General features: G+C 43.4%; 3 protein-coding genes across 15 annotated transcripts; 1 reads left to right on the top strand and 2 right to left on the bottom strand.

Moving 5' to 3' along the window:
- Positions 1 to 9,033: 9,033 nt before the first annotated feature.
- LOC127298072 (serine/threonine-protein kinase EDR1) lies at positions 9,034 to 19,242 on the bottom strand. Of its 4 annotated transcripts, XM_071828824.1 has the most exons (14): positions 18,245 to 19,242; positions 17,061 to 17,477; positions 14,843 to 14,946; positions 13,471 to 14,678; positions 13,184 to 13,224; positions 12,924 to 12,992; positions 12,695 to 12,795; positions 11,631 to 11,709; positions 11,455 to 11,553; positions 11,403 to 11,404; positions 11,303 to 11,369; positions 11,149 to 11,198; positions 9,629 to 9,805; positions 9,034 to 9,541 (listed from the first exon to the last, which is right to left on the bottom strand). In XM_071828824.1, exons 1-14 carry the CDS (start codon positions 18,638 to 18,640, stop codon positions 9,412 to 9,414), a joined length of 2,940 nt encoding a protein of 979 aa, XP_071684925.1. In that variant the 5' UTR covers positions 18,641 to 19,242; the 3' UTR covers positions 9,034 to 9,411. The 4 variants fall into 4 exon arrangements, 2 of the variants coding, with proteins under 2 accessions (XP_071684925.1, XP_051184013.1); XR_011756600.1 differs by lacking the exons at positions 9,034 to 9,541; positions 11,403 to 11,404 and having other exon boundaries at positions 9,676 to 9,813; XR_011756606.1 differs by lacking the exons at positions 9,034 to 9,541; positions 9,629 to 9,805; positions 11,403 to 11,404 and adding an exon at positions 9,839 to 10,835.
- A 249-nt stretch (positions 19,243 to 19,491) lies between these two features.
- Positions 19,492 to 25,029, bottom strand: LOC127298056 (transcription factor TGAL4-like). Of its 9 annotated transcripts, none has more exons than XR_011756571.1 (6): positions 24,403 to 25,029; positions 23,784 to 23,936; positions 22,306 to 22,456; positions 20,255 to 20,315; positions 20,109 to 20,190; positions 19,492 to 19,691 (listed from the first exon to the last, which is right to left on the bottom strand). XR_011756571.1 is itself a non-coding variant. In XM_071828820.1 (5 exons), exons 1-5 carry the CDS (start codon positions 24,424 to 24,426, stop codon positions 19,676 to 19,678), a joined length of 336 nt encoding a protein of 111 aa, XP_071684921.1. In that variant the 5' UTR covers positions 24,427 to 25,028; the 3' UTR covers positions 19,492 to 19,675. The 9 variants fall into 9 exon arrangements, 4 of the variants coding, with proteins under 4 accessions (XP_071684921.1, XP_071684922.1, XP_071684923.1 ...); XR_011756576.1 differs by having other exon boundaries at positions 20,109 to 20,166; XR_011756582.1 differs by having other exon boundaries at positions 19,492 to 19,679; positions 20,109 to 20,166.
- LOC127298045 (uncharacterized) lies at positions 20,652 to 23,561 on the top strand. 2 transcript variants are annotated; one of them, XM_051328041.2, is made up of 3 exons: positions 20,652 to 20,754; positions 20,836 to 20,975; positions 21,059 to 23,561. In XM_051328041.2, the coding sequence occupies exon 3, from the start codon at positions 21,817 to 21,819 to the stop codon at positions 23,479 to 23,481; it is 1,665 nt and encodes a 554-aa protein (XP_051184001.1). In that variant the 5' UTR covers positions 20,652 to 20,754; positions 20,836 to 20,975; positions 21,059 to 21,816; the 3' UTR covers positions 23,482 to 23,561. The 2 variants fall into 2 exon arrangements, with proteins under 2 accessions (XP_051184001.1, XP_071684920.1); XM_071828819.1 differs by having other exon boundaries at positions 20,750 to 20,975.
- Positions 25,030 to 25,608: the final 579 nt, after the last annotated feature.

The raw sequence follows: 25,608 nt of genomic DNA, 5'->3' as shown, positions 1-25,608 counted from the left end.
AGTTCCGGTCGTCCGGGGCAGAAGTTCCGGCTGGATGCTTCTTCTTGGGCGCTGGAGGGCATCTGGCCGGAAGTTCCGGTCCTGGGGGCGGATGTTCCGGCTGGAGCGCTGGGACTCCATCTTCTTCATTTCCAGCTCCCTCTCCATTGGCGTGATCTCCATGGCTTGCGTCTTGGTCGATGTACCTGATTGAACATAGGGTATTTGCATGAAGTAGCACGCCATCCAAAGGGGTATCAAATGCATACGTGGAAAGGAGCGAATTCACCTCTTGGTGTAGGGCTTGGGCTCTAGATCGTGTCATTGGACCACGAGGAGGGCTTGTCGGTCTTGACGAGGCGGTGTCCAAAGGCCACCCCATATTATCTCCCCCCTTGGGAAAGAGTCGTCCTCGACTTTATGTTCTCCTCATCGCCATGATAGGGTGAGAGGTCGGACACATTGAATGTGTTGCTCACCAAGTACTTGGATGTTGGTATGTCGATGACGTAGGCGTTGTCGTTGATGCGCTTGAGGACCTTGAAGGGACCATCGCCTCGGGGCTTGAGCCCTGAGTTTCTTTCTTGAGGGAAGCGGTCCTTGCGAAGAACTTGTTGCTCGATCCGTGCCTTCATTGAAGATCCGTGCCTTTTTCTTGAAGATCCGTGCACCAAGAGGTCTCCTTCATTGAAGATTCGTGCCTTTTTCTTCATGTTGAGTCTAGTTGCTTGACGAAGAACTTGTTGCTCGATCGTTGCCCTTGTATCTTCATGTAGCGTCTTCATGTATTGGGCTCGCTTGTCGATGTTCATGTTTACTTGCTCATGTAGCGGGAGAGGAAGGAGGTCAATCGCCGTAGGTGGTTCAAACCCGTAGACGACCATGAATGGACTTCTCATTGTTGTAGAATGCTTGGCGCAGTTGTAGGCAAACTCCGCATGCGGGATGCAATCTTCCCATGACTTCAAATTCTTCTTGACAAGGACCCGTAGTAGTGTGGAGAGGCTTCGGTTCACCACTTCGGTTTGCCCATCGGTTTGTGGGTGTGAGGATGATGAAAACAAAAGCTTGACGTTGAACTTGGTCATTAGTGTCTTCCAAAGGTAGCTCATGAATTTGACATCTCGGTCCGAAACAATGCTTCTTGGTACACCATGGAGTCTCACAATTTCCCTAAAAAAACAAGGAGGCAATATGTGAAGCATCATCCGTTCGGGAGCATGGTATGAAATGAGCCATTTTAGAGAATCGATCAACCACTACGAAAATTGAATCATGTCCATATTTGGTTCGAGGCAATCCTAGTATGAAATCCATGCTTATATCGGACCAAGGAGCATAAGGAATAGGTAACGGTGTATAAAGGCCATAGGGGTTGGAAGTGGACTTAGCTTGTAAGCATGTTGTACACCGTCGGCAAAGGCGTTCCACGTCGCGGTACATTCTTGGCCAATAGTAGTGAGTTGAGAGCATTACATAGGTCTTCTCTCGTCCAAAGTGTCCCATAAGACCACCACCATGCGATTCTTGTAAGAGTAAAAGGCGAAGCAAAGACATGGGAATGCAAAGTTTGTTGCCCTTGAACAAGAATCCTTGGTGCAAATAGAAATCATCGATGCCCTTATCACTAGAACACATTGCAAATATTGGGCCAAAGAAAGTATCGAAAGCGTATAGGTCTTTGATTTCATCAAGACCCAAAACATGGAAATCCAAGCGAGTGAGTAGAGCTTGCGGGAAAGAGCATCCACAACTACATTGTCCTTGCCCTTCTTGTATTTGATTACATATGGAAAGGACTCAATGAACTCAACCCATTTTGCATGTATTTTTTTCAAATTGTGTTGACTTTTCAAATACTTCAAAGACTCATGGTCGGAGTGAATGACAAACTCTTTTGGCCAAAGATAATGTTGCCAAACTTCAAGAACACAAACCAAAGCATAAAGTTCCTTGTCATATATAGGATAGTTGAGGCATGCGCCATCCAACTTCTCGCTATAGTATGCCACGGATTTTCCATTTTTCATAAGGACACCACCAATTCCAAGTCCACTCGCATCACATTCTATCTCAAAAGTTTTTGCAAAATTGGGAAGAACGAGTAGTGGTGCCTCGGTGAGTTTCTTTTTCAATTCATCAAAAGCATTTTGTTGTGCCTTGCCCCAAACAAACGGAACATTCTTTTTGGTAAGCTCATTTAAAGGGCAAGCAATGGTGCTAAAATCTTTCACAAAGCATCTATAGAAACCGGCAAGTCCATGAAAACTTCGAACTTGACCAACGTTTGTAGGAGTGTGCCAATTTTGGATGGCCTCAACCTTCGAAGAATCAACTTCAGTCCCATTGGCGGAAACCACAAATCCAAGAAAAACCAACTTGCTTTATGCAAAGGTGCACTTGGGAAGATTTGCAAAAAGCTTTTCACGGCGCAAGATGCATAAGACTTCTCTCACATGTTGCACATGGTCCTCGAGATTTTTGCTATAAATGAGAATATCATCAAAATAGACAACCACACTCTTGCCAATGAGAGGTCACAAGATGTGATTCATGAGACGCATGAAAGTAGATGGAGCATTTGAAAGACCAAATGGCATGACAAGCCATTCATAGAGACCAAGTTTGGTCTTGAATGCCGTCTTCCATTCATCACCAATTGCCATGCGGATTTGGTGGTAGCCACTACGCAAATCAATCTTAGAGAAAATCGTGGCACCACACAATCCATCAAGATTGTCATCTAAACGCGGAATGGGATCGAGGTATCGAACGGTAATGGCATCGATGGGGCGACAATCCATACACATTCGTTGCGACTCATCCGGTTTAGGAACGAGAATCACGAGAACCGCACAAGGGCTTAAGCTTTCACGTACATACCGTTTTTTGAGGAGGTCTTGTATTTGGCGTTGAATCTCCTTTGTGTCTTCGGGGTTGGTGCGGTAGGCGGCGCGGTTTGGTAGAGGGGCGCCGGGTATGAGTTCGATGCGGTGCTCGATTCCTCGAAGCGGTGGTAGTCCATGAGGAAGCTCGTCGGGGAAGACATCTTGGAACTCCTTCAAAAGAGACAACAAAGATGAAGGAACTGTTGTTAAGTTGTTAGTCTCCGAGGATGGCCCCTTGCAAATGAGCACATAGTGCAATTTGGTGGATGGGTTGTGGTGCACTTCTCTCATCTCACTCTTGGTAGCTATGAGGACACTCTTCATCTCACTCACATATGGCTTGTGCCGCTCACTTTCTTTTTGGTGGGTCACTCTCTCACCGCTCATCTCACTAGTGATAGTAGCTTTAGCCCTCGCTAAAGACTTTGCATTGTCCGCAATTACTTGGCTAGGAGTCATTGGGCGTAGGATGAATGTCTTGTCGCCGACCTTGAAGCTATAGGCATTTGTGTAGCCATCATGGTTTGCTCTTTGGTCATATTGCCAAGGGCGGCCAAGTAGCATGTGGCACACCATCATGGGTACGACATCACAATCAACGGTGTCTTCATAGGCGCCAATCTTGAAAGATATTGTGACGGTGTGTCATATCTTCACATTTCCATTGTCGCTTAGCCATTGCACATGGTAAGTATGGGGGTGTTTCCGGAGCGTTAGGTTGAGCTTGGAGCATAGTTCGGTGCTTGCAAGGTTGTGGCAACTCCCTCCATCGATCATAACCTTTATTGACTTGCCATTGATTCCGGCTCTTGTTTGGAAGATATTGCATCTTTGGTCTTCATTGGGGAGTACATGGGTTGTCAACACTTTGGTCACCACAAGTGATGGGCTTGCATCATGCACACATAGGACTTGCTCTTGATCTTCCAAGTCATCATCTTCATGATTGATTGCGGCTTGTACCAAGGCTTCATATTCACCTTCACTCAAGTACTCCACATCTCCATCATCCCGAGTTATCATAACTGATAAGGGCTAAGCCCAAGGGTGTGCCCGATCTTCACGGATTTGGATGGGATTCGTGGGGGAGGTGGATGAACACGAAGAACACGGGTGGATGGCAGGGTGGATCGAAGATACAAACGCAACACACACACAACCGGTTGTTCTTCGTTGGCCCGATACACCAACCCAATGGAATTGCAAGAAAAAGACCCACAAGGAGTAGAATCCCTCACAAAAGATTGGCAATAGCAATTGATATAGTTCCAAAGAGGAAAAGAGTGCAGATAGATAGAATTGCAAAAGCAAAAGATCCAAAACACTAGAATTCCTAGAATGGAAGAGATCAACTACCTAGCGTTTCCAAGGCGGCACTGGACCAAAAGAAAAAGGAAGTAGCCAGAAATCGGGGGGTCAAAAAATCCAAGAAAAGAAAGATTTCAATTGGGCTTCATCTCGCCATATGGGCCTTCGAACTATCCTGCTGGACGCTTTTTGACTCGTACAATTTCAGCCCACTCCAAAACAGGAAAGTCCTATGCTAAGCAAAAATAAAAAACAAGGAAATTCAACATAAGTTTGCTTATGTAAAAATAAAGATTTAATTTATCCGTTTGCAATAGCTCAGAGCGAAATACATTGTTTATTATCTGCATGAGATCGAAAGAAAAAGGCAAGTGGCCAAATATCAGGAGCCAAAAGTAATCCAAGAAAAGAAATTTGATTGTACATAGAGGATGTCATGCGGGTCCCATTTTGCAGCATCGGTCTCAACTTTTCAAATGTGGCATGGGATCGAAAGGAAAAGGCAAGTGACCAAATATGAGGTGCCAAAAATAACTCCAAGAAAAGAAACTTGATTGTACATAGAGGATGACATGCGGGTCCCATTTTGCAGCAGCGGTATCAACGTTTCAGAGGCGGCACGAGATCGAAAGAAAAAGGCAAGTGACCAAATATCAGGTGCCAAAAATAACTCCAAGAAAAGAAACTTGATTGCACATAGAGGATGACATGCGGGTCCTATTTTGCAGCAGCGGTCTCAATGTTTCAGAGGCGGCACGGGATCGAGAGAAAAAGGCAAGTGACCAAATATCAGGTGCCAAAAATAACTCCAAGAAAAGAAAATTGATTGTACATAGAGGATGACATGTGGGTCCCATTTTGCTGCAGCGGTCTCAATGTTTCCAATGCGGCACGAGATCAAAAGAAAAAGGAAATACCCAGAAATTAGGGTGTCAAAAAATCCAAGAAAAGAAAGAATTTTCGTTCATAGAGGATGACATGCGGGACCCATGATCCCGCATCGTAAATGGCTCGATCGGGGAACGTTGAACGAGATGGTGCGATCATCGCAAGTTGTGTGTTTCGACACAGCCTAACATTTTCATCTAGGTATAACTTGCACACCCTTTGTAGCCCCGTTTCTTTCTTTGTATACCTATCCCATTGAGAGTGGCTTTCCGAGAGTTGCGAAACATTGCACAACTGTCACGACTATGAGAGGGTTTGTGTGTGTGCATTGAGTTGAGCAAAGCTCCAAAGCAAGCTCGGTGAGAAAGATACACAAAAGAAAAAAAAACGTGACATATAGAGAAAAATAAAGCTTCTAAGCATAGAAAAAAAAGAGAAAAGAAATAGAAATAGAAAAAGAGTGTGTGTCCACCGATACAAAGGAGTTGAAAGCTTCTAAGCACAAAGAGAGAAAAGAGAAGAGTGACATCTTGTGCAAATTTTGTTGCTTCTCTCATATGAAACCAAGCTACGGTTTCTCTTGGGTTGGCGCGACACCGAACTTATAGTCTTCGTTAGGACCATTTTGTCAATTTCTCACTTTCTTGGTCGCGCTAACCCCATTGATCTTGTTGTGTGTGTTTCCGTGTTTCCTTGGCATAGATCACCACTTTTGACATTTGACTTTGGTTTTTACCCACATTTGACAATAGACTTTTCTTTTTGTCTTTTTTCATTTGTATCCACTCCATACCTACCACATATAGAGTTCTTAGACTTTTGCGTGTGCTTTGAGTGTGTGTAAGCGTACCCCGGTACAATTTGACTTTGCTCTTGACTTGAACCATTTTTTCGATACCATCTCAAAATGTGGGATACTTGTGTAGTTTTTCTTCCACCATATACATATACACCTTTCCTTGTGAGAGCTATACAATATGACCCCACACGAACAAGCCGAGATGAGAGCATACTTCGCCGAGTTAGATGCTCGATAAGCCAAGATGACCCCCCCAAGACAAAGCCGAGTGCAAATCCTACTTCAAACACCTTGAGAGCAAAAGTGACAACCCACATGAGTTGAGTGAGGACACTTTGATTTTAACAAATTAACATCTACTTCTCTTGTGTTGTCTTCCTCTTTGCTAGGTTGCTTGGACATCGACGACGTCATTCCCAGAGAGATGAGGGACACCGCCATATGTGAGATGAGTGCATCCACTATATGTGAGATTGAGAGCCACCACTTTGAGGACATGAGTGATACACCGAGTGAGATGAGAGAGGTAGTTGATAGGTCCATGGAGGCCAATTCACATTCTAACAACTTACCCTCTTCCTCTAGTGTCTTCTCTTCTGTCTCACTAGGTTCCATGGATGACGAGACGCCGATCATGGAGAAGATGTACATGGTGCATGAAGATGATGATATCATACCATGATTGCTTGAAGATGAACATGGAGGCCACATGGAGCCTACCACTTCCACACACCTACATCAAATGAGAGGGACTACAAAGGTACCTATATGGGTGTTGATGATGCCATGATCCCACTAATGGACATGATGACTTATGAGTGCATGCATGATCTTGATGATACAATTGCTATGTCATATGCTTCGTTCTCATTCCCATGTGATGATTTGCTTGATAACAATTTTGAGAATGTGGAATTACTTGTTTGTGATAATTTGACCATGCCATGCTATGATAAAATTTTGAACATGTTTTGTGCAAAATGCTTGCAATATTCTCCCATTAGTGCAACCAAAATGTTGAATACTTTCTCTTTTAAATGCTTGGTTCGCAATGATGTTAATATGCTTGTGAATGAGATTGCCCCCACAACTCTCTAAAATTTTGGAGACTTTGCATTAACCTATGTTGAGCATGTTCCTAAGTTTACCCCGCATATCCACCATGTGTACTATGATAAAGTGCTTAATGCTAATGGTGATTTGCAAAAGAAATGGAACATCATGATGGATGATGTGTTCATATACCATGCACACATGTTGTTCTTGTTTTCTAACATGTGTGTAGGTACCCAAACTCCAATGGCAACTTCGATTGAGCACGAGTTGACCAAAAGATCTCTTGAGAGCATAATACAAGTACAAGATTGAACCCGGCTCTAATACCTTTCTCATGCTTTGCATTGAACATGTCGAACAATTTCACTATCTTATGGTTCTTTTGCAAGCATGATGATGTGATTTTTACCGTTGGTGTTGCCTCAAACAAGTTGAACAATTTCTCTGTCATTTGGTTTGTTGGCACGCACGATTGTGAAAATGTTGTTTTGGTGAACTTTTTGAAGAATGTGTTTTGTATTGTAACAAACATGAGGACCAATTTCTCTTTCCAATGGTTTGTGCGCACACATGTGGATGATATTTTGGACACTCTCTCTTATGTGTTTTTGCCAAATTATCCTCGTATTGCTTCAAGGATATTGAACAATTTCTCTTTCCGACTCCTTGAGTGCAATAATGACAATGAGTTTCTAAATGACATGGACATCATGGTCGTCTCACAATTTGGAGTTTTTGTGTTTTCACATTTGGAAGATGTTCAAATGGAGTTCTTACACATTGACCTTGCGCATGCATTATTCTTCATATATTTGTGTTGTGCTAACGGTGTTGTGAACAATAATGGACATGTCGTTGATGATGTGCTCCTCTATCACGTACAAAAATATCTTGCTTGGTCTTTCTTATGTGAAGGTAAAAGTGACTTGTGGATGAGCTCCAAGGCGTGGTTTCGACCACATACATCTACTACACAAGATCTCTTAGTGAGAGCACATCGGCACTTCGATAAGGTGACCTCCTTCTACTTAGGCGCTCTTCCTAAACCCGTTGAACTTTGGTTACTCTTTGAGCGTTGCTTTGCTTTGCTTGTGCTATTGATAGGGCTCATGACTAGTGAAGGGACATTTAAGAGTTGTTTTCCTCTACCTCCTCTACACGTTCATGATGAGTTATCGTCGAGGACGACTCTTTTTCAAGTGGGGGGAGATGATGCGGCCCGACCATCGGTCTCCACCGCCTCATGTGCGTCAACGCCATGTCACGCAAAGGTGAATCTTCTCCTTTATGCGTGCCTACAAATGTCTCTCATGAATGGTATGCTACTTCATCCTCCGTCATATGACCATGATAGAAATACATCGCCAAGTACGGAGGAAGTGGAGGACACCATGGAGGCTCGAGGACTCAAGATCGAGGTCGTGGAAGCATGCAAGAGATCGTCAAGGAGAAGGAGACGCGTCGCGAAGGCCGGCACTGCCGCCCATCTCCATCGGCACTGCCGCGCGGCCACTACGCCTAAGGACGACAACACTGTCGCCCTACTACAAAGAACATCAAATCTGAACCTTTTGTCCCTTTGTATGCCTAAACTACCCCTCCTTAGTGGATGCCTATATATAGGCTCCCACCCCCCCCCCCCCCCCCCCCCCCCCCCCTTCATGAGGGAAGAGCTGAACTTGAGAGAACCTAGGCTTATGCCTCCACCGTCTCTTTGAGATTAGGGGAACCCCACCGTCTCTTTGAGATTAGGGGAACCCCCTCCTTAGATTACCAAATCTATTGTATCAAAACGCTCCTTATATAATTTATCTTTCACACTTGTGATTCTACCGCCAGTCTTTCACACATGTGACTCTACTGATCGTATACCGGTCTTCTCTGGGGGATTCAACCTCGTGTTTTTCCCTCGAGAGATTCTATCTGGATAGTGGTTGGAACTATCGAGAGTAAATCAGAATTGTATGGGGTTATGTTGCGTGTGTTCACCGTGTTCTTCGTGTTCAACCCTCACCCCCTCTTTTCTTGGCTTAGCCCGCATCAATATCTTTATTTATATATAAATTATGGTTATAAATGTTAATGATCCATAGCAACACACAAGCATTCAACTAGTTTCTTTCAATATGGCAGAATATTGAATTGACCACCCAATGCACAATGTTCCAGATTGCAGCCTATTTGTTAAAGTAATTTATCCATACAATTTTCCCTCTTCTCTGTCATTCCACAGTCCACAGTTCCACAAGAAAGAAAAAAAGGTATGATTCTCTTATGACTTTCATCAGATCGGCCTATACTGTATTGTACTTTACAACTCCACGGACAAGCTTTTGCTTGCAACAGCAGGGTGAAATGCTATCTAGACTGGGACTAGGGCTCTCAATCAAGCCATGCATTTGCAGACTACCAGACCCAAATATGGCAACAAAATCATAATTACTCCTTATTCACAGTTGGTGGTGTATGACAACCCTCGGGTACACGCACAGTTCACCGGTATAAAGATATTTCATAAGGTACATGGTTGCTTCCTGTCTCCTGATGTGAAGGGGTTACTAGCCTTTGCAACGTCTTCAGGTAGCTTGTTAATTGGATGAAAGAAGGACGCAAGTTTGGATCCCTAACAAATGAAAACGGCGATAGAGAAACCATTTATGTTTGCGCATAAACATTAAAAAAGCATTACATTTATACTGAAATAACTCACTTCTGCCAGCAATCGCGTATGATCGATGCAACTATAGGATCAACTTCCTTTGGAATATCGAGCCGTCGGTCCTGGAAGCCAACTGCGCCCACAACCTGCATTTGGTTCATCCCATGCCATGGATTTCTTAGTGTTGCTAGCTCCCACAAGATGACACCAAAGCTGTATATATCACACCTGGAAAACTTTCAAGAATGAGTGTGATTACAAATGTGTTGTTTGTAGTGTGCAAAGAGAAATAATAGGCACTGTAGATATTAAACCGAAGTTTTCACAGAATCATAGAGATCAGAGATCTAACACGGATCCATATTAGTTGCAACTAATACGGATGTATCTAGACATATTTTACTTCTAGATACATCCATACTAGTGTCAAGTAATATGAATCAGAGGGAGTAATAGTTTTTATCCATACAGATACTTCACAATTGATTTTTTTTCCAGTCATATAGTTCTGTATGCTGGAGTGTGGAGCGCAATGTATCACAAACATCAGATCATGTGCAAAATCATCCGAAGGCATGACACTGCACCTTGGCCAACTGGCTAGAGCTCCAACGGTCTAAGACCTAGAACGAGAATTGGGAATAAGTGATCTCACAGAACATTTTGAATTTTTAGTTCAATATCAGGGCCTCGCAATGGCATGACATTATGTCAGGATATGACTGATGGGGAAAATATATCTAATAACACTTCATGATACATGTAATTAAACTCAGATCTCAGAATATCACATCCAACTTGGCAATAGACCTCATATTCCATACTACCTACATAATAATTAATAGAGCACAGAGTAGTAAGATTGGGGACATATGACGTGAAGCTACAAATAGCATGTCCCAGAAAGACGGCAACGTACTTGCATGCATAGGCGGGCACAAGTGTATTCATGGGTATTCAGATGAATACCCATTTTTACACCAACAAATAATCGCTTAGTATTTAGCCCACATAGCTCAATGAGTCTAGCTATCTTTTTGGCCAAATAGCAGCAATACTAGCGGTAGATTTGCTCCCGTAATGTCCAGTGGTAACACAGCAACGCCATAAGCAGTCCGAGCTAGGTGAGAGCAACGGAGCTAGCAAGAGGTAGCGATGGATTCTGTGTATTTTTTCTCTTGAATACCCATTATTGATACCCTGTGCCCGCCTTGCATGACAGATCGTAGGTGCAAACACTGATTGAACAGCAGAGGCTCTGTACAATAAATAAATAAATAAACTACTAAGATTAGCTTCTTTCATGATCCAGCTTACAAAGCGATACACCACTCATGGATAAGCAACAGCTTTGTCCAAGGAGAGTATAACTGGAAGCGCTCCGATGAGACAAAAGTGGCTTATCCTACAAGTCAAGCTTGTATTTAGGAAAGAACAACCCACTCTCTTTAAATTTTACTTTAAGCTTATTTAGGAGAAACTGAAACTTAATCTAGACTAAACTTGATTAAATGAAATATGTGAAGCTGACAAATAAGAGCATCTGAAAATGATACTCGAAAATCACTTACTTCTCATTCGATTGCTCGTTCCGCAAAACTTCTGGTGCCATCCACTCAGGCTGGTATAAGAAGGAAAACGACAAATTTTAATACAGGGTCAGTTTATGTTCCTGTAACAATAAAATGCAAAAGTCATTCGACGGTTTGACTGCCAAGTACTTACAGTCCCAGCAGTGGATTTTGATGACAAAAATGTACTGTGCTTCAAACGAGAAAGTCCAAAATCAGACCTATGTGTATGTATTTTATTAGCCAATAGTAACAGCTATGCCGAAACAGTAAATGAATTAAGAGTTCATGATGTCAGCTAGATACCTTAACAGTCCAATTATCGTCAACCAACAAGTTTGGTGATTTTAGATCCCGATGAACAATTGTTGGTACACTAGTATGAAGACAATTCATTCCTCTGGCCTACAGATAGAATATAATCATATGGAAATACACATGGAAATAAGCATGAAAGTATAATATCCAAGTTTCAGTATTACCACATCAAGGGCCATTTTAATCCTGCGCTTCTCATCAATTTGGCAATTAGGGCGATGAATAATCTGATATAAGCTTCCCCTGAACGAAATAACAGATACATAATTTTCAGTGTTGAAAGAGGAACAGTTCAATCCATCACCGACCAAAAAACTGAAGTGCCGAATGGAATCATGATAATAGGTTCAACTTATAAACTATTTGTTTCACAATATTTGACACTCCTCTTACCCACAAGATCTCTCTCAAAATGCTTGGCACATTCCTAATCTCCCCTATCAAACCTACCAATGCCCAGATTTGGTGCACCATAGCACCAGTGCTCCTGGTTTTTAAAATTGTATTATGTGTTCCAAAAAATTATGAAATTTATTAAATGAATACATATACATGCTCTGAATACTCGTACAAAATTTTGGGAACAATTTGTTGTATTTGAGCTACAGGAAAAAAAGCAAATTTGTGGCTGCATGCATAGGTTTGAAAACTCACTTTTTTGTCGGAAATTTGTATTTTTCGTATAGCTGAAAATAAAATATATCTTTCCCTGAAATTTCTACTGTACCTTAGAAATGGGTATATGCATGTGTGTATTTAATTTCATATTTTTCTGAGTCCCAAAATATGTTTTTGAATTTATTTTTAAAAAACCGGGAGCACTGGTGCTCATGTGCCAAAGACACTTTCTGGAAAAAATATTGCTTACATATGAAAATTTCAGCTCACGTATCGTGAAAGTGAGGTAGCGCATAACAGAACTTTGTTAATGATAATTTGAGTACATTTATATAGCCCACAGTATGATGTAAAATTGTTGGGTGTGCTGTGCAACTGTGCATGTAAAACACAATGATATTTTCTTCTCAGCATTTATTTATCACCACACACACACAATGTGTTCTATCTGACTAGTCATTTTCACTCATAAGACATTTTCTTATTGCATTTATTATGTGTATCATATTCAGCATTGTCTCGTTCAAAAATTTGAATGTGCATTGTAGTGTTGCACCAGTACCCAACACAAGTTATGTCCGAGTTCATACACAAACACAACTTTCTATACCTTGGAAGATATTCTGATACGATAGACAAGTGTGGAGGACGTGTTACGGCACCCATAAAGAGAACAATATTTGGATGACGGAGCCGACGCATAATCCTCACCTAATAAAAGAAAAAATACATTACGATTAGCAAAGGCTTTAGGCAACAGTGAGCTGGAGATCTGGAATGATGGTACAGATTGAAGTTATAGGACAGTTCTCAGTACAAAAGCATCATCTTTAACCTACTTCGCAACGAAATTCATCCAAAGCATCACCATAAAACTCTTGATCCAAGAACTTCTTTACAGCTACTTCCTGTATATTAGAAAACGTCAATACATTACCATAATGAGCAAATCCAATCAGAATAAATAGCAACCACAGACCTTCATTTGACATGTTAACTTTATGTTATGTGTCAGTTATGAGTTCACAGTGAATATAAATGAGGTTGATGCCTAAGCTCATAATATAAGCTCCCAAAGTTAAACGACAAAACTACTTACAGTTCCATTCCAATCAGCATGGTAGACTTCTCCATATGAACCTAAAATTGAAGACTCATTTAGTCACAAAAAAAATATAGCATAGGAACAAAATGGCTCATATTGCACAGCAGATACAAAGATTATACATGATTCTGATTTGACAGTGAATTTAGAGTATGTTTTAGTAATGATGCTATCTGCAAATTTCTTTTCAACCTATATGGCAAGCGACCCTGCAACCAATGTTCAATTCAATAAGTGAAAGGACAGCTAGAGGATAGATCAAAAACTATTTATATATATACCTATGCCAATCCTTTCATCGATTACAAGATCTTCCCAGAGGATTTCGCATTCAGACACTTCATCCAACACCATGTCAACTGTGCTTGATCCAACATGGGATGGAGAAACACATTCTGTATTCTGTTTTCGTGTGTCCATGAATCTGTCAAGAAGGGGCTTTCTTGGATCAGGATGAAATCTTTTGTGGTCATGACTGCCACAGTTTTCCTTGTGCTCGCCCCCTTTGGGAACAGATCCTTGCGCACTGCTAGAAAGTTGACCATCAAATGCAGAATAGATGGGATATTTTCCCAGATCATCACAAGGTTCCTTTTCCTCAACCTTCCCAATTCCAGATGTAGAAGCTGCATTGGCAGAAGAGGTACCGAGCATCTTGCCATAATAGAGAGCAGGTGGAGCATATGATCTGTCAATGTGCTCTGTAGTCGATGCTCTGGGCATAGCTGAGGTACCAACTATCGTATTGTTATAATTACGAGCAGGTGCTGCGTACACCACCCTATCGTTTAGCTCTCTAGCATTGGAATTGTAATGCTTTGAAGTTGACAACGCCAACTGAGATGAGGATGCAACATTGTCATTGGCATTTCTCCGAGAAACTGACCCATCAGCAATATTGTATTGCTTGTTATTGGAGATGTCATTGCAAGCAGACCAGTTTTTCATCACCAATGGCTGTTGAGATCTTCCAGATGCTGCTGGGACACCATTTTCTCTACGCTTTTGGAATTGATTGTTTCTATTATTGTTTAGTCCTTTGAATGCCAATGAACTTCTACCAGATTCGGTAGCATTGAAAGGATCAAACTCCACAAATAGTTTTTGGGACTCTTCAGTTTCATGAGATTCTGGAATCAATTGCAAATTATTTTTCTGCTTTGAAGGCGCACCAGTAAAAGTTAATGTTTGACCTAATCGTGTCTGAGGGGCCAATGTTCCAGATTCACTAGCACTACTTCCAGCAGTCACTGTATTCTCACAGCCTGACTGATTATCTGATATTCGATTACTATTGGCAAACATATGCCCTTGGTTGTGTTTATGCTCAGACTGTAATGCAACTGGGTCATTTTTTATGTTACTTGCTGACTTTGCCACCTGACTCTGACCCAATACCTGACTAGAGTTGAATGAAGTACCCCTTGAATTAAAAACGTCTGCTGGAATGAGAGTCCCTGGAGCAGCCATAACATCAACCAAAAATTCCCTACAGATAAAATTGAAATACAGACAACAAATCAGCAGATGCGACTGGAAAATAAAATAAAGCTTACTGTTCACAATAATGAGAGAATGGTTCATGCATAATCTTGACACTAAATATCTAGTTCTATGAACTATTTCAAAATTCCTGATTAAATATGTAAATACCTTCTGTTGTCCATCTTTATTATGTTAATCGCATCATCTTCAAGACCAGTGTAGTGACTCCCTTTAACCAGCTTACATGGGATACCAACACTATCAGCAAGAATCTGCATCAACACATGAATGTAAGACAGGAGAGTATGCTCCATGATCAGTTGCTAAATGTCAAACCATGTGGAAAGGAGTTCACAATTCTGCAAACAAATCATATGTTACTTCACCATGTTTGGCTATCTAATCTTCAAATCATTTATAAGCAAACCTAAGTCTCTTCATAATTATGCTTCAAACCATCAATATGATTCCAAACTTATTTACAGAAGAAACTACGAAAGGTGAAATGCATCACAGGCATGATTTTTGAGTCGCCGAGTCAAGTCAAGTCGCCAAGGCTGCGACTAGTGACTTGCCGACTTGAGTCGACGACTCAGCTCGTATAGTCACCCCAAGTCGCCATGGCTTAGAATATGAGTAATAAGCAGAGATACAGACTAGCAAAGCACAAGCAAAGAAGAGAACAAGCGAATACAGTTGGCCCGTCAGCCAGGCCAGGCCCAACACGGCCCAGCTAGCCTCTCCCAACCTCACCCATTCACTAAACCTAACCCTATACGTGAATCCTCCCACACCCAGCCTCAGCCGCCAGACTCCTACACTCAGCCGTCGAGCCTCTCGCCTCTCCTTCCTCTACACCGCTGGCGAGGAGCAGCGCCGCCGCCGGCCATCTCTTTCCTCTGCGCCGCCGGCCAGGAGCGGCGGCAGCTCGAGCCTCTCCTCCCGACCTCTCCTCCCGACCTCTCCCCTTCCTTTGCCTTTACTTTTCTTTCTCTCTGAAATCCCGAGGCAGAAGCGACCGGCGACTATCAGCCGCTGCTGTATAGTCGCTGTATAATCGCCGGCGAGCCAGCAAGTCGCGCGACTCGCCCCGTGAGTCAAGTCGCTTGCGCGACCCAACCATGCCGCGCCGACTCGGCGACTATACGGCGACTATACAGCGACTATACGGCGACCCAAAAACCATGATCACAGGTCTAAACAAGCATGAACTACGAAAGGTAAAATGCATCACAGGTCTAAACAAGCATGAACATATCATTTAGGTCCCTGAGCTTGCACATTGCATGTATAGGTCCCTGAGCTTGCGGTATATTGCATATTTATGTCTCTAAAATTGTACAAGTGTGTGGATGCATCAAGAACTGACTTGGTGGCAAATAATTGATTACAGGGCAATGGCACATTGACAGCATAGTTTAAAAACCAGACCGGTGACTGAACCTATGAGGTACTCGGTTCACGGTTCACTGGTTGGACCACCGGTTCATCCAGTTCAGTTGCCGGTTTATTAAAGATAGAGCACTAGAGAAAAAAAAATAATCAGTTGAAAAAGCTAAAAATAATTTACACATATCTCATATGTGTACTATTATGACACAAACAACTAGTGGACCAACTGGCTATCCCAGTTCAGCCACTTGACCGCGGAGTGGGAGGTCACAGATTCGATTCCTGTCCTCTGCCAATATATTTTTCGCTCCTGAAGGGCCTCCACCGGTTGGTCCGCCGGTCTATTTGTCCGGTTTTCCCCAAAACGTCAGTCCAGTTTGGGCGGTTTTCAACGGTTCACAAGCGCGGGCGGTCCAGTGCACTTAACAAACCGGAGGAGGCCCCGGTTCTGGTTTTTCCCGGTTGAACCGTCAGCATGGTCTGGTCTTTAAAACTATGATTGCCAATGTAAGCTAAACGATTCAGCACGTTGTTGCTAAGTAATACCAATTAAGATTAATCCCAGGTGTTATCTTATCTCTAATTGAACTAAATAAGAGCTTATGGTGCACTTCCCTCTAAATAACGGTAGACATTGTAGTCATTCATGGGACAGTCTCACGCTCGAATGCACTCTTGCAGTCTTACTGGCAGAATAACTAAGATTATTCAAAGGAAACAACATGGTAGAAGGTGAGGAAAATAAAGTGTTCCTAAGATTCGAATATACCAACAACTTTCAACATAATGACCAATATCATAATTAAATTGCTTATAAATAGAAATATATAATGCTAAAGATCTGTTTCAGCTTGTTTGTTGGATAACATATGTATTTTTGTTAAATTTCTATCACATTGTAGCGAGGCAGCAAATGGAGAATTAGTCGCTCCCATTCCATACATCTCTGGGAAAAGCAACACAAGAGAGAGAGAGAGAGAGAGAGAGAGATGACCTTGAAAAGTAAGGCACGATGGCGCGACAAGCCTATCTCTATGCTCCCAATGTGCAGAAGACTTGTCTGATGTGATGTTCTCTGCTCAATGCTTTTGCTCAACCACCTAGTGATCATTTCATTTGCATCTATCACTGGACCACCCATATGGTCTGCAACAACTTCAGCTATCCGTCGCACCAATACTGTAATCTCAGGACAGCCCAACAAGCAGCACTCCGCTACCTCCTTCATCTCCTGTAAGGCAGTATCAAATTTATGGTCGACAACAATTACTTCATATCCAAGATCCCCAATGCTACTCTGAAGTTCTGCCAGTGATGGTATCTTTCCCAGCCCAGACGATTCCACAGAGATGCCAAATATGTCGTAGAATCCATCAATTACTTTCTCATTGTAATCAAGAAAGTTATAGTCCTGAACAAAATACGAACTAAAGTTAGGAACAGATAGAGCAACGCATACAGAAATCAGAGTAGAAAAAAAAAAAAACCCACTCAGCAAATATCCTATGAGCAATTAATTGGCAAAGAAGATATCCTGATTGTAAGATAACCCGAACTATTGCCTAGTGGTTTGCAAAGCATCTTCTATAGAGGTGAGCCACTATACTTTGGTGCTTTCTATATGATAATATCACTTTGGCTTACTGTGCTCCTCATGGGTGATAGAAGGAGAATAAAACCAAATAATTTTCTGACAGGTCAGTAAAAAATGAGTCACAAGATACTCTTAACCGATTTACTCAAGGAAGCATGGACAAAATAGTATGCCTGCTGGTTTGCCTCTACTGCATGTTTATGTAATTGCAAGCATCGTGTATTTGTTTTCCCCGATGTGTGCATTCAATCATTGTGCAACTGCAAGTGTCTGCTCAAATGAATGTCAGCAATTCAACCAAGTAAATCTGCTATCGTACTTTCTTTCTATGTATAAAAGAATAATTCATATATACTCATCACTGCTCTACTTCACGTGTGGGAATCAATCGAAGTGTTACAGTTGTGATATAGCTGAACTCTACCTTCTAATCCTTAATGATCTAATCTAACATGACCTTGGTGCTATGCATCCACAAGACAATATATCCAATACGAAACAACATAGAGCATTTCTAGCCACAGTAATGATTTTATCCACCAGGGACAATACTCAGCGAATTAAAAGGTTTTGGATAGTCTAACCCTGTAGCGGCGAGAAAGCGACTCCGCGGTGTCTCCATCACCAGGATCACCGGTGTCGACCGGGTCGCCCCTCCCGAGGCTCATCAGCTTCGCCTTCCTGATCTGCTCCCCGTCGGGATCGCCCGCGCCATCGCCTCCTGACGCCGACGCCGATAGCGCTAACGCCAGCTGCATCTGATACTCCTCCTCCTGCAAAATAAACTCATCCCCTGCCGCCTCTGTTGTCGCCACGGGCAGCGAAGGAGATGGGGCCGCAGCCGGCGCCGACGACCCCGACGGAGACGGCAGCGGAGGGAGATGCTGCTCCTGCTGCTGGCCTGAAGCCACGGCCGAATTTGACGGCCCCGCGGGCTCGTTCGATCGGTGCGACCACTTGGTCACGAACGGGATCTTCATGGCGCTCTACGCGAGCACTAGGGTTTGGGTTTCGAAAAATTTCCTCTCTTCTGTCTCCCCTAATTTTTCGACTTGGCGATGTGATCGGGAAGCGAGATGGCCGGAAATGGGGAAGACGCGGAAAGGGAGGGGCGTTTAAGGAAAACTAGGAAGTTGACGGCTGTGCGACATTCTTTTTTAAAACGGTGTCTTTTAGGTTTAAGAGTGCGGGATTCGTTTTCAAAAATAGTTGAAGAAACATCTAAAACTCGACTTCGTCCTTAGTATCAAATCATTGTTGACAATTTTATACTCCCTCCGTCCCGCGGAAAGTGTCGGAGCAGCAGTACAAAGTATTTTTTGCAAAAAAGTCCAGACACACAGATAACGCTTCGAAATAGGACTTCCGGTTTGAATTTCAAACAGCGATCTTCCCCGACCTCCGTCTCCGTCGTCCATCTCCGCCTTCCGCCATCACGATATCAGCTCGCCGTCGGCCCCGGCGACCGATCCACCAGAAATTACGACGGGGGCGCGGTCAGAAAACACATCGATTCTCTCTGGGACCATCGCCCCCGTCGTGTTCCCGATTGACTGTGATCGTCGCCGCCGGCTCTCTGCTCCGTTCGCCGCCGCCGCTCTCTGCTCGTTCGCCGCGCTTGCTCGCTCCGTCGCGTCGCGCCCGAGCTCGCCTCGCTCGGCCCATCGCTCTGTGCGCGGACGCCTCTGCTCCTCCTCTGCTCCACGTGCCTCATTCTTTGCACCACTCGCACACACCGTGGCTCGCGGCACCACGTCGTCGACCACGAGCTCCTCTGTGGCGGCTGGTCCTCCGTTGCGCAGCCATTGCATCCCGGATTCTTGTGCGCTCCTCGCGATCGTCGCTGGCCTAGTCGCGGCCATACCGCCGACCTCGTCATTGTCCTCGATGGCTGATGTGACGGCGAGATCCTCTGCTCCCTGGGCAAGATCCTCTGCTCCCTGGGCAACAGTCCTCCCCTTGAACAAGCTCGCCGTCCTCTCCTGAACGAGCTTGCCGTCCTCGTCCCTGAACTGTTACCTGAAGAAGGTACTGCAGTTTAAACTTCAGTTTTAGAGAAATTGTTGCAAACATTCAGAATTACTTAGCTGATTAGTTTCTTCTTTATTGCCTGTCACAGTAAATACACCAAATGTAAAACTGTAGAACGGAGACATGCTTTTAAATGATTATTTTCACTGGAATTGTATTGCTTGCTGCTACTGGACAAATTACTCATGCTTTTCCTTCCATTTCCTGGTACTCTGGAGTACTACTGTAAAAATGCTACTTCTCAAACTTGACAGTTCACCAATGCCTTTCGGATTTCATGAACAAGTTTTGAAAAAATGTGCAGCAGAAGAAGGCCAAAATGATGAGATTGATATTCTTTTTTCTGTCGATGACTAGGCCAAAAGATGCTCAGGAAAAGGTGCAAAACAACATGAAACTATTAGTAAGAGGATAGACCTGTAGTTCAGGATTTCCCTGATGTAGTCCACTACCAGCAGAAAGCAGAAATATGTCCCTGATGTAGTTGTAACATATGTCCCTGAAGAAGCAATCAGAAAAGGAATTGGTGAAGATGAAATGTATTGCTCAGGCATCATACTTACACTTGATCTCCACCCATCTCTTGCTTGGTTCACAAACTGATGCAGACGTCGCTTCATTTTCCTGTAACAACACATGCAACCCATCCTTTTTAGGGTCTTGCATAAACTATGTCAGTAGTAAGAAACATCAGAAAGAAGTTGAGAGTATGAATGACAGGCAAGAAACATCGCATAACTTGATGAAAAAGGCCCTGTCTTTGATGCATCGATAATGACAGCAAGAAACATCGATATAACTTGATGTTTCTCACAGTTAAGATTTATATGATGATAGTGGATTTTATTGCACCAACATAATGCAGTTTGTCAATGTACTGATATGCTTACTGTTATCTGATACTGAACTTGTTGCTTACAACCTGTCATCTAAAAATTATGATGCCTTTTGGATTTCAAGATTTCTTTGTTTGAAAATGCAGACAACAAGAGAAACTTGTTAAGAGCATGATACAAGACATGTCTAGCCTCCAATATGATGAGGAGATTGTACTTTCGAATGAGTAAGAATAAAACTTGTTAAGAATATAACTTGTTATTTCTGACGGATGGCGGTGCTTAAATTTGATCTTGTCTTTGCACAGCTTAATGAGGCAACTAATTGCTGGCGACAATTTACGGGAGCTGGTTTCCAAAAGGAGAAAAATGCCAATTACAACAGTGGATGTGTGGAAAGATAACCGGATGCGCCAAAATGACATATTCTCTAAACCTTTGGTACACGGTAAGCTATGTGTACTGACTTACATAATACCAAAGTGGAGTGCTATGTGTAAAGTACTGACCTACAATATCACTCTGTTTCAGAAATGTGTACTGGCCTACAGAATGTATACAAGATTGAATTTCCTCGGATGATTGTCTCTCAGCAAATGAGACCTATGAAGCTTGATTTGAACTCGACTCCAGCAGCTGGTGTGCTTGATCTGGACTTGACTCCAGAAGATGATGGTTTGCTTAATCTGAACTCTAGTCCACCACAAGATGAGCCGATTCAAGATCAGCATGGAGGCCTAAGTGGTGTACCTGATCCGAACTCTAGTGCAACACACAATGAGCCGATTCAAGATCAGCATGGAGGCCTAAGTGGTGTACCTGATCCGAACTCTAGTGCAACACACAATGAGCCGATTCAAGATCAGCATGGAGGCCTAAGTGGTCTACCTGGTGGAGTACCCCGAGAGATTCAAAAAAATCTGACAAGTCAGGAGAGATATGGTGTCTACTTTGCTCTAAAAGTAATCGAGCGCAAAGATGGAAAGTTCACAACTTGCGACAAAGAACTTGTCGCAAGCATGTTGCACACAAGTGTACGGTCAATTGAGTGAGTCTGGAAAACAGCCCAAGAGCAGCTTGAACAAGGACTACCAATCTCCAGCAAGAAGAAAGGCAAATGTGGCGGTAAAAGGAAAGATTTGGATCTATCGAGAACATCAACAATCCCATTAAACAGAAGGAGAACTATTCGATCTCTTGCAAAATCTCTGGGTGTTAGCCGCTCAACATTGCATAGAAGGTTTAGGTTGGGTGAGCTAAAGCGCGTCAGTAACACCCTGAAGCCATCGATGACAGAAGCTAACAAAATACAGAGGCTACAACATTGCCTTTCTATGCTCGATGAGAACTCACCATGTAGGTTCAAGGATATGGACAACTTTGTCCATATTGACGAAAAATGGTTCGACATGACTAAAGTGAACAACTCGTACTACCTACTCCCAGAAGAGCCAAAACCATTGCGCACAGTGAAAAATAAGAATAGCATAGGAAAGGTGATGTTCCTTGCGGCAGTTGCCAAGCCAAGGTATGGTGAAGGAGGGGTAGTCACATTTGATGGCAAAATTGGGACATGGGCATTTGTGAAGGAGACCCCAGCTCCTAAGAAGAGTAAACTTAGACCTAAAGGAACACTTGAGCTAAAAAATGTGAAAGTTACCCGAGATGTCATGAGACAATACATGTGCAATCTAGTGATTCCAGCCATCCAAGACAAATGGCCCGATGAGGATGAGGGAACAACAATCTTCATTCAACAAGATAATGCGAAACCTCACCTCCTCCCTCATGATGATGGTTTCCGACAGGCAGTAGCACAGACTGACCTAGACATTCAGTTGATCCAACAACCTCCGAACAGCCCGGACTTAAATGTTCTTGACCTAGCCTTGTTCAGGTCTCTACAATCCCTTACTGATACGAGAGCACCTAAGAATATAAAGGAACTGATTGAGGGTGTGGAAGAAGAATACAATAATTATGAGGTCAACAAACTGAGTAGAAGCTTCTTTACTCTCAAGACAGTTATGATTCAGATAATGCGGGTAGAAGGAGGGGTAGAATATGATATCCCGCACAATTATAAGGACCTCCTCGAGGCAGAAGGAAGGCTAGAAGAGGTAATGGATGATCTCTGTGTCCCGACGAACATACTTACAGAAACCAAAACTATTATACTCCGGTACATCAAGCAACAAGAAGAACTAGCAAGAGAAGCAAGTGCCAAGCAAGCAGCCGAAGAAGCAAGCAACCAAGCGGCAAGAGAAGCACATGAAGCAAGCAAGAAACAAGAGGAGCAAGTGGCAAGAGAAGCATGCAAAGCAAGGAAGAAACAAGAGAGGCAAGCGGCAAGAGAAGCACGCAAAGCAAGGAAGAAACAAGAGGAGCAAGCGGCAAGAGAAGCACTCAAAGCAAGGAAGAAACAAGAGGAGCAAGCGGCAAGAGAAGCCCTCAAAGCAAGGAAGAAACAAGAGGAGCAAGCGGCAAGAGAAGCACTCAAAGCAAGGAAGAAACAAGAGGAGCAAGCGGAAAGAGAAGCACTCAAAGCAAGGAAGAAACAAGAGGAGCAAGCGGCAAGAGAAGCACTCAAAGCAAGGAAGCAACAAGAGGAGCAAGCGGCAAGAGAAGAACGCCAAGCACGGAAGAAACAAGAGGAGGAAGCGGCAAGAGAAGAACGCAAAGCACGGAAGAAACAAGAGGAGCAAGCGGCAAGAGAAGAACGCCAAGCACGGAAGAAACAAGAGGAGGAAGCGGCAAGAGAAGAACGCAAAGCACGGAAGAAACAAGAGGAGCAAGCGGCAAGAGAAGAACGCCAAGCACGGAAGAAACAAGAGGAGCAAGCGGCAAGAGAAGAACGTGAAGCAAGGAAGAAAAGAAAGCGACAAGAGAAGCTAGAAGCAAGAGAAGAAAACGATGCAAGCAACAACAAGAAAGCAAGCGAATCAGATGTATAGACATCAATTGTTATAGCCATGGTTATAGCCATGTTATAGAACAAGATACAAATGTTAATATCTACACACAAGAGTCACTTATATGTTGACACTCTTGAATTCAGCATGAATAACTTTGTAAGCTCTTTCTTGTGATAAATTTATGATATCCAGTATACTAGATGCTAGCAATCTAGCATAGCTTTTAAAATAATTTCTAAACTAAATTTTACATCTCTGAAACTACAGTAGCATCTATTCTGGAAGTTTGAACTTTCAATAATAGCATCAAGGTTAAAGAGTAGCGAGACATATCGAGTTACCTGTATGACAAAACCTTCAAGGCTGGACAGCTTGCCGAGTGCAATGGCCACGAAGCTCCCAATGTTTGCGTCATCGGCAAGACACCCGCTGCCCTGGGTGAGAGCTTCTTCTGCCTGCAACGACTTCTCGACGCCACAGATGCCAACCATTTGCTGTTCAGTCAAAGGATCAAGCTTAGTTTAGCTATCCAATCCAATGCATATTTTTCAGCTAAGAATCAGTCGTGTACATTAGGTTCTGCTTCCTAATTTGCAGAGCTCTCTTTCAGCTAAGTGCGAATTGATTATTTCACTAGAGAGTTGTGAACTTAGGGATTGTTCCTCTTAGTTTAGCTATCCAATCCAATGCATATTTTTTGGTAGTTCATCAATTTTACTAGAAAGCAGCATGCACCTAAAGTAGACAATGACCCAGCTAATCAGCTACTTCCATGGAAATCAGGTACTGCAATCCATCCGTGAAGCATGTCGGTCCACTCAACCAATACGAGATGCCAACCTATCTGAATGCTGAAATAATCAAGATGAATTCTTGGTAATGCAATAGCAGAGACTAAGAAAATCATTTGCTGCTACCAGTTCAAGAGAAAAGTGCAAGTTGTAGGCTCAAAATTTGAACCTTTGGGTTTGGAGGTCGACGCATTGGGGGAGCGCAGACTATGCCTTCAAATCCGGTGCGTAGAGGAAAAATCAGAGCTCGGCGGTGGGGGAGCGCAGACCCTGCATTCAAATCCGTCGCTTCTACCTCCTCTTCTCGCCGCTGGTGGGAACTACGACGCGGATCCGTCGAAAAACTCCAATTTTCAGCTCCACCGAAATGGAGACTACAGGGCTGCGGGAGGTACCGACAGTGGATGCGGGAGAGGAGCTCGTCGCGGGTGAGCGAGTTGAAGCTGTCTTCGACGCGGCGCCAGAGCTCGGCGGCCTCGACGGAGACGGTGGTGGCCAGCGAGAGAGCGGCGGCCCTTGAGCGAGCCCTTGCCGCCTATGCGCGACCGGTTGACCTGCGCTTGGATGCGGGGCTACGGGAGGGAGCGGCGGTGGCTGTGGGGGGCAGAGGAGGTGCGAGGCCAGCGAGGGAGCGGCGCCGGCGACGGCGTTGGGGTCAGCAAGGGAGCGGCGACGGCGTCGGGGTCAGGAAGGGAGCGGCGCTGCGGACAGGAAGCAATACCCACTTGTTTGTCGGGAATTTGCGGAGGAGCTTTTTGAAAAAAGGACCGACCGACACTTTCCCTGGGACGGAGGGAGTATAAATAATACAATATCTGAGCTGCCGAAATACCACGGAAGTGCCAGTGAAATAGGCCGCGGGTGGTGGAGTGCTTTTGTTTCTAGATTGTTGGTTAAAATATTGTAAAAACTAAAAAGTATTTGGGTTGTGGAAGTACCGCACAAGTGACGGCGAAATAGGCGGTGGATGGTGGAGTGCTTTTGTTGTCGTTCTTGCTACAAAAGAAAATGGTTGTATTTCTCGGGCCGAAAGAGGCAAATCTTTCTATATTTACCCTAGGAGAAGGTCATCCCAGATGAAAATGTGACGGATGATTGAATAAGTATAATTTTTTGATGTTACCGTAGAGGAACACAACTGTCACAACATTATTTTTCCTGGGTAAAAGAGGGGGTGGATGTTGAATTTTTTTTAATAATTGTAAAGAATTATGCACTACTAAAGAAATGTCGCGGGTAATTAACCACAGTTGAGGTTGAAGGTTCGTGTAAAAATTACTACCCTTGTGCGTCGTTGTAAAATGATCGGCGGAGAAATATGTGGCCTTGAATAATTAATAGTAGGTAGTTAACTGCGTGTTTCATAGTTGATATT

The sequence above is a fragment of the Lolium perenne genome, chromosome 1 (assembly GCF_019359855.2).
Source record: "Lolium perenne isolate Kyuss_39 chromosome 1, Kyuss_2.0, whole genome shotgun sequence".
NCBI classification, from domain to species: Eukaryota; Viridiplantae; Streptophyta; class Magnoliopsida; order Poales; family Poaceae; genus Lolium; species Lolium perenne.
The sequence above is the reverse complement of the archived record's forward strand: the minus strand, read 5'-3'. Positions and strand labels throughout refer to the sequence as shown.

What these genes read in the sequence shown, in the direction of transcription:
- LOC127298045 (XM_051328041.2), top strand. Translation starts at nt 21,817, where the DNA reads ATGACAGAAGCTAACAAAATACAGAGGCTACAACATTGCCTTTCTATG.
- LOC127298056 (XM_071828820.1), bottom strand. Translation starts at nt 24,426, where the DNA reads ATGCGTCGACCTCCAAACCCAAAG. An exon ending in GTCGACCTCCAAACCCAAAG is followed by an intron (nt 23,937 to 24,402) that starts GTTCAAATTTTG and finishes TTGACTGAACAG; the next exon opens with CAAATGGTTGGCATCTGTGG. An exon ending in TTGAAGGTTTTGTCATACAG is followed by an intron (nt 20,316 to 23,783) that starts GTAACTCGATAT and finishes GTGTTGTTACAG; the next exon opens with GAAAATGAAGCGACGTCTGC.
- LOC127298072 (XM_071828824.1), bottom strand. Translation starts at nt 18,640, where the DNA reads ATGAAGATCCCGTTCGTGACCAAGTGGTCGCACCGATCGAACGAGCCC. An exon ending in ATAAAGATGGACAACAGAAG is followed by an intron (nt 14,679 to 14,842) that starts GTATTTACATAT and finishes TTTTATCTGTAG; the next exon opens with GGAATTTTTGGTTGATGTTA. An exon ending in CGATGAAAGGATTGGCATAG is followed by an intron (nt 13,225 to 13,470) that starts GTATATATATAA and finishes CTTCAATTTTAG; the next exon opens with GTTCATATGGAGAAGTCTAC.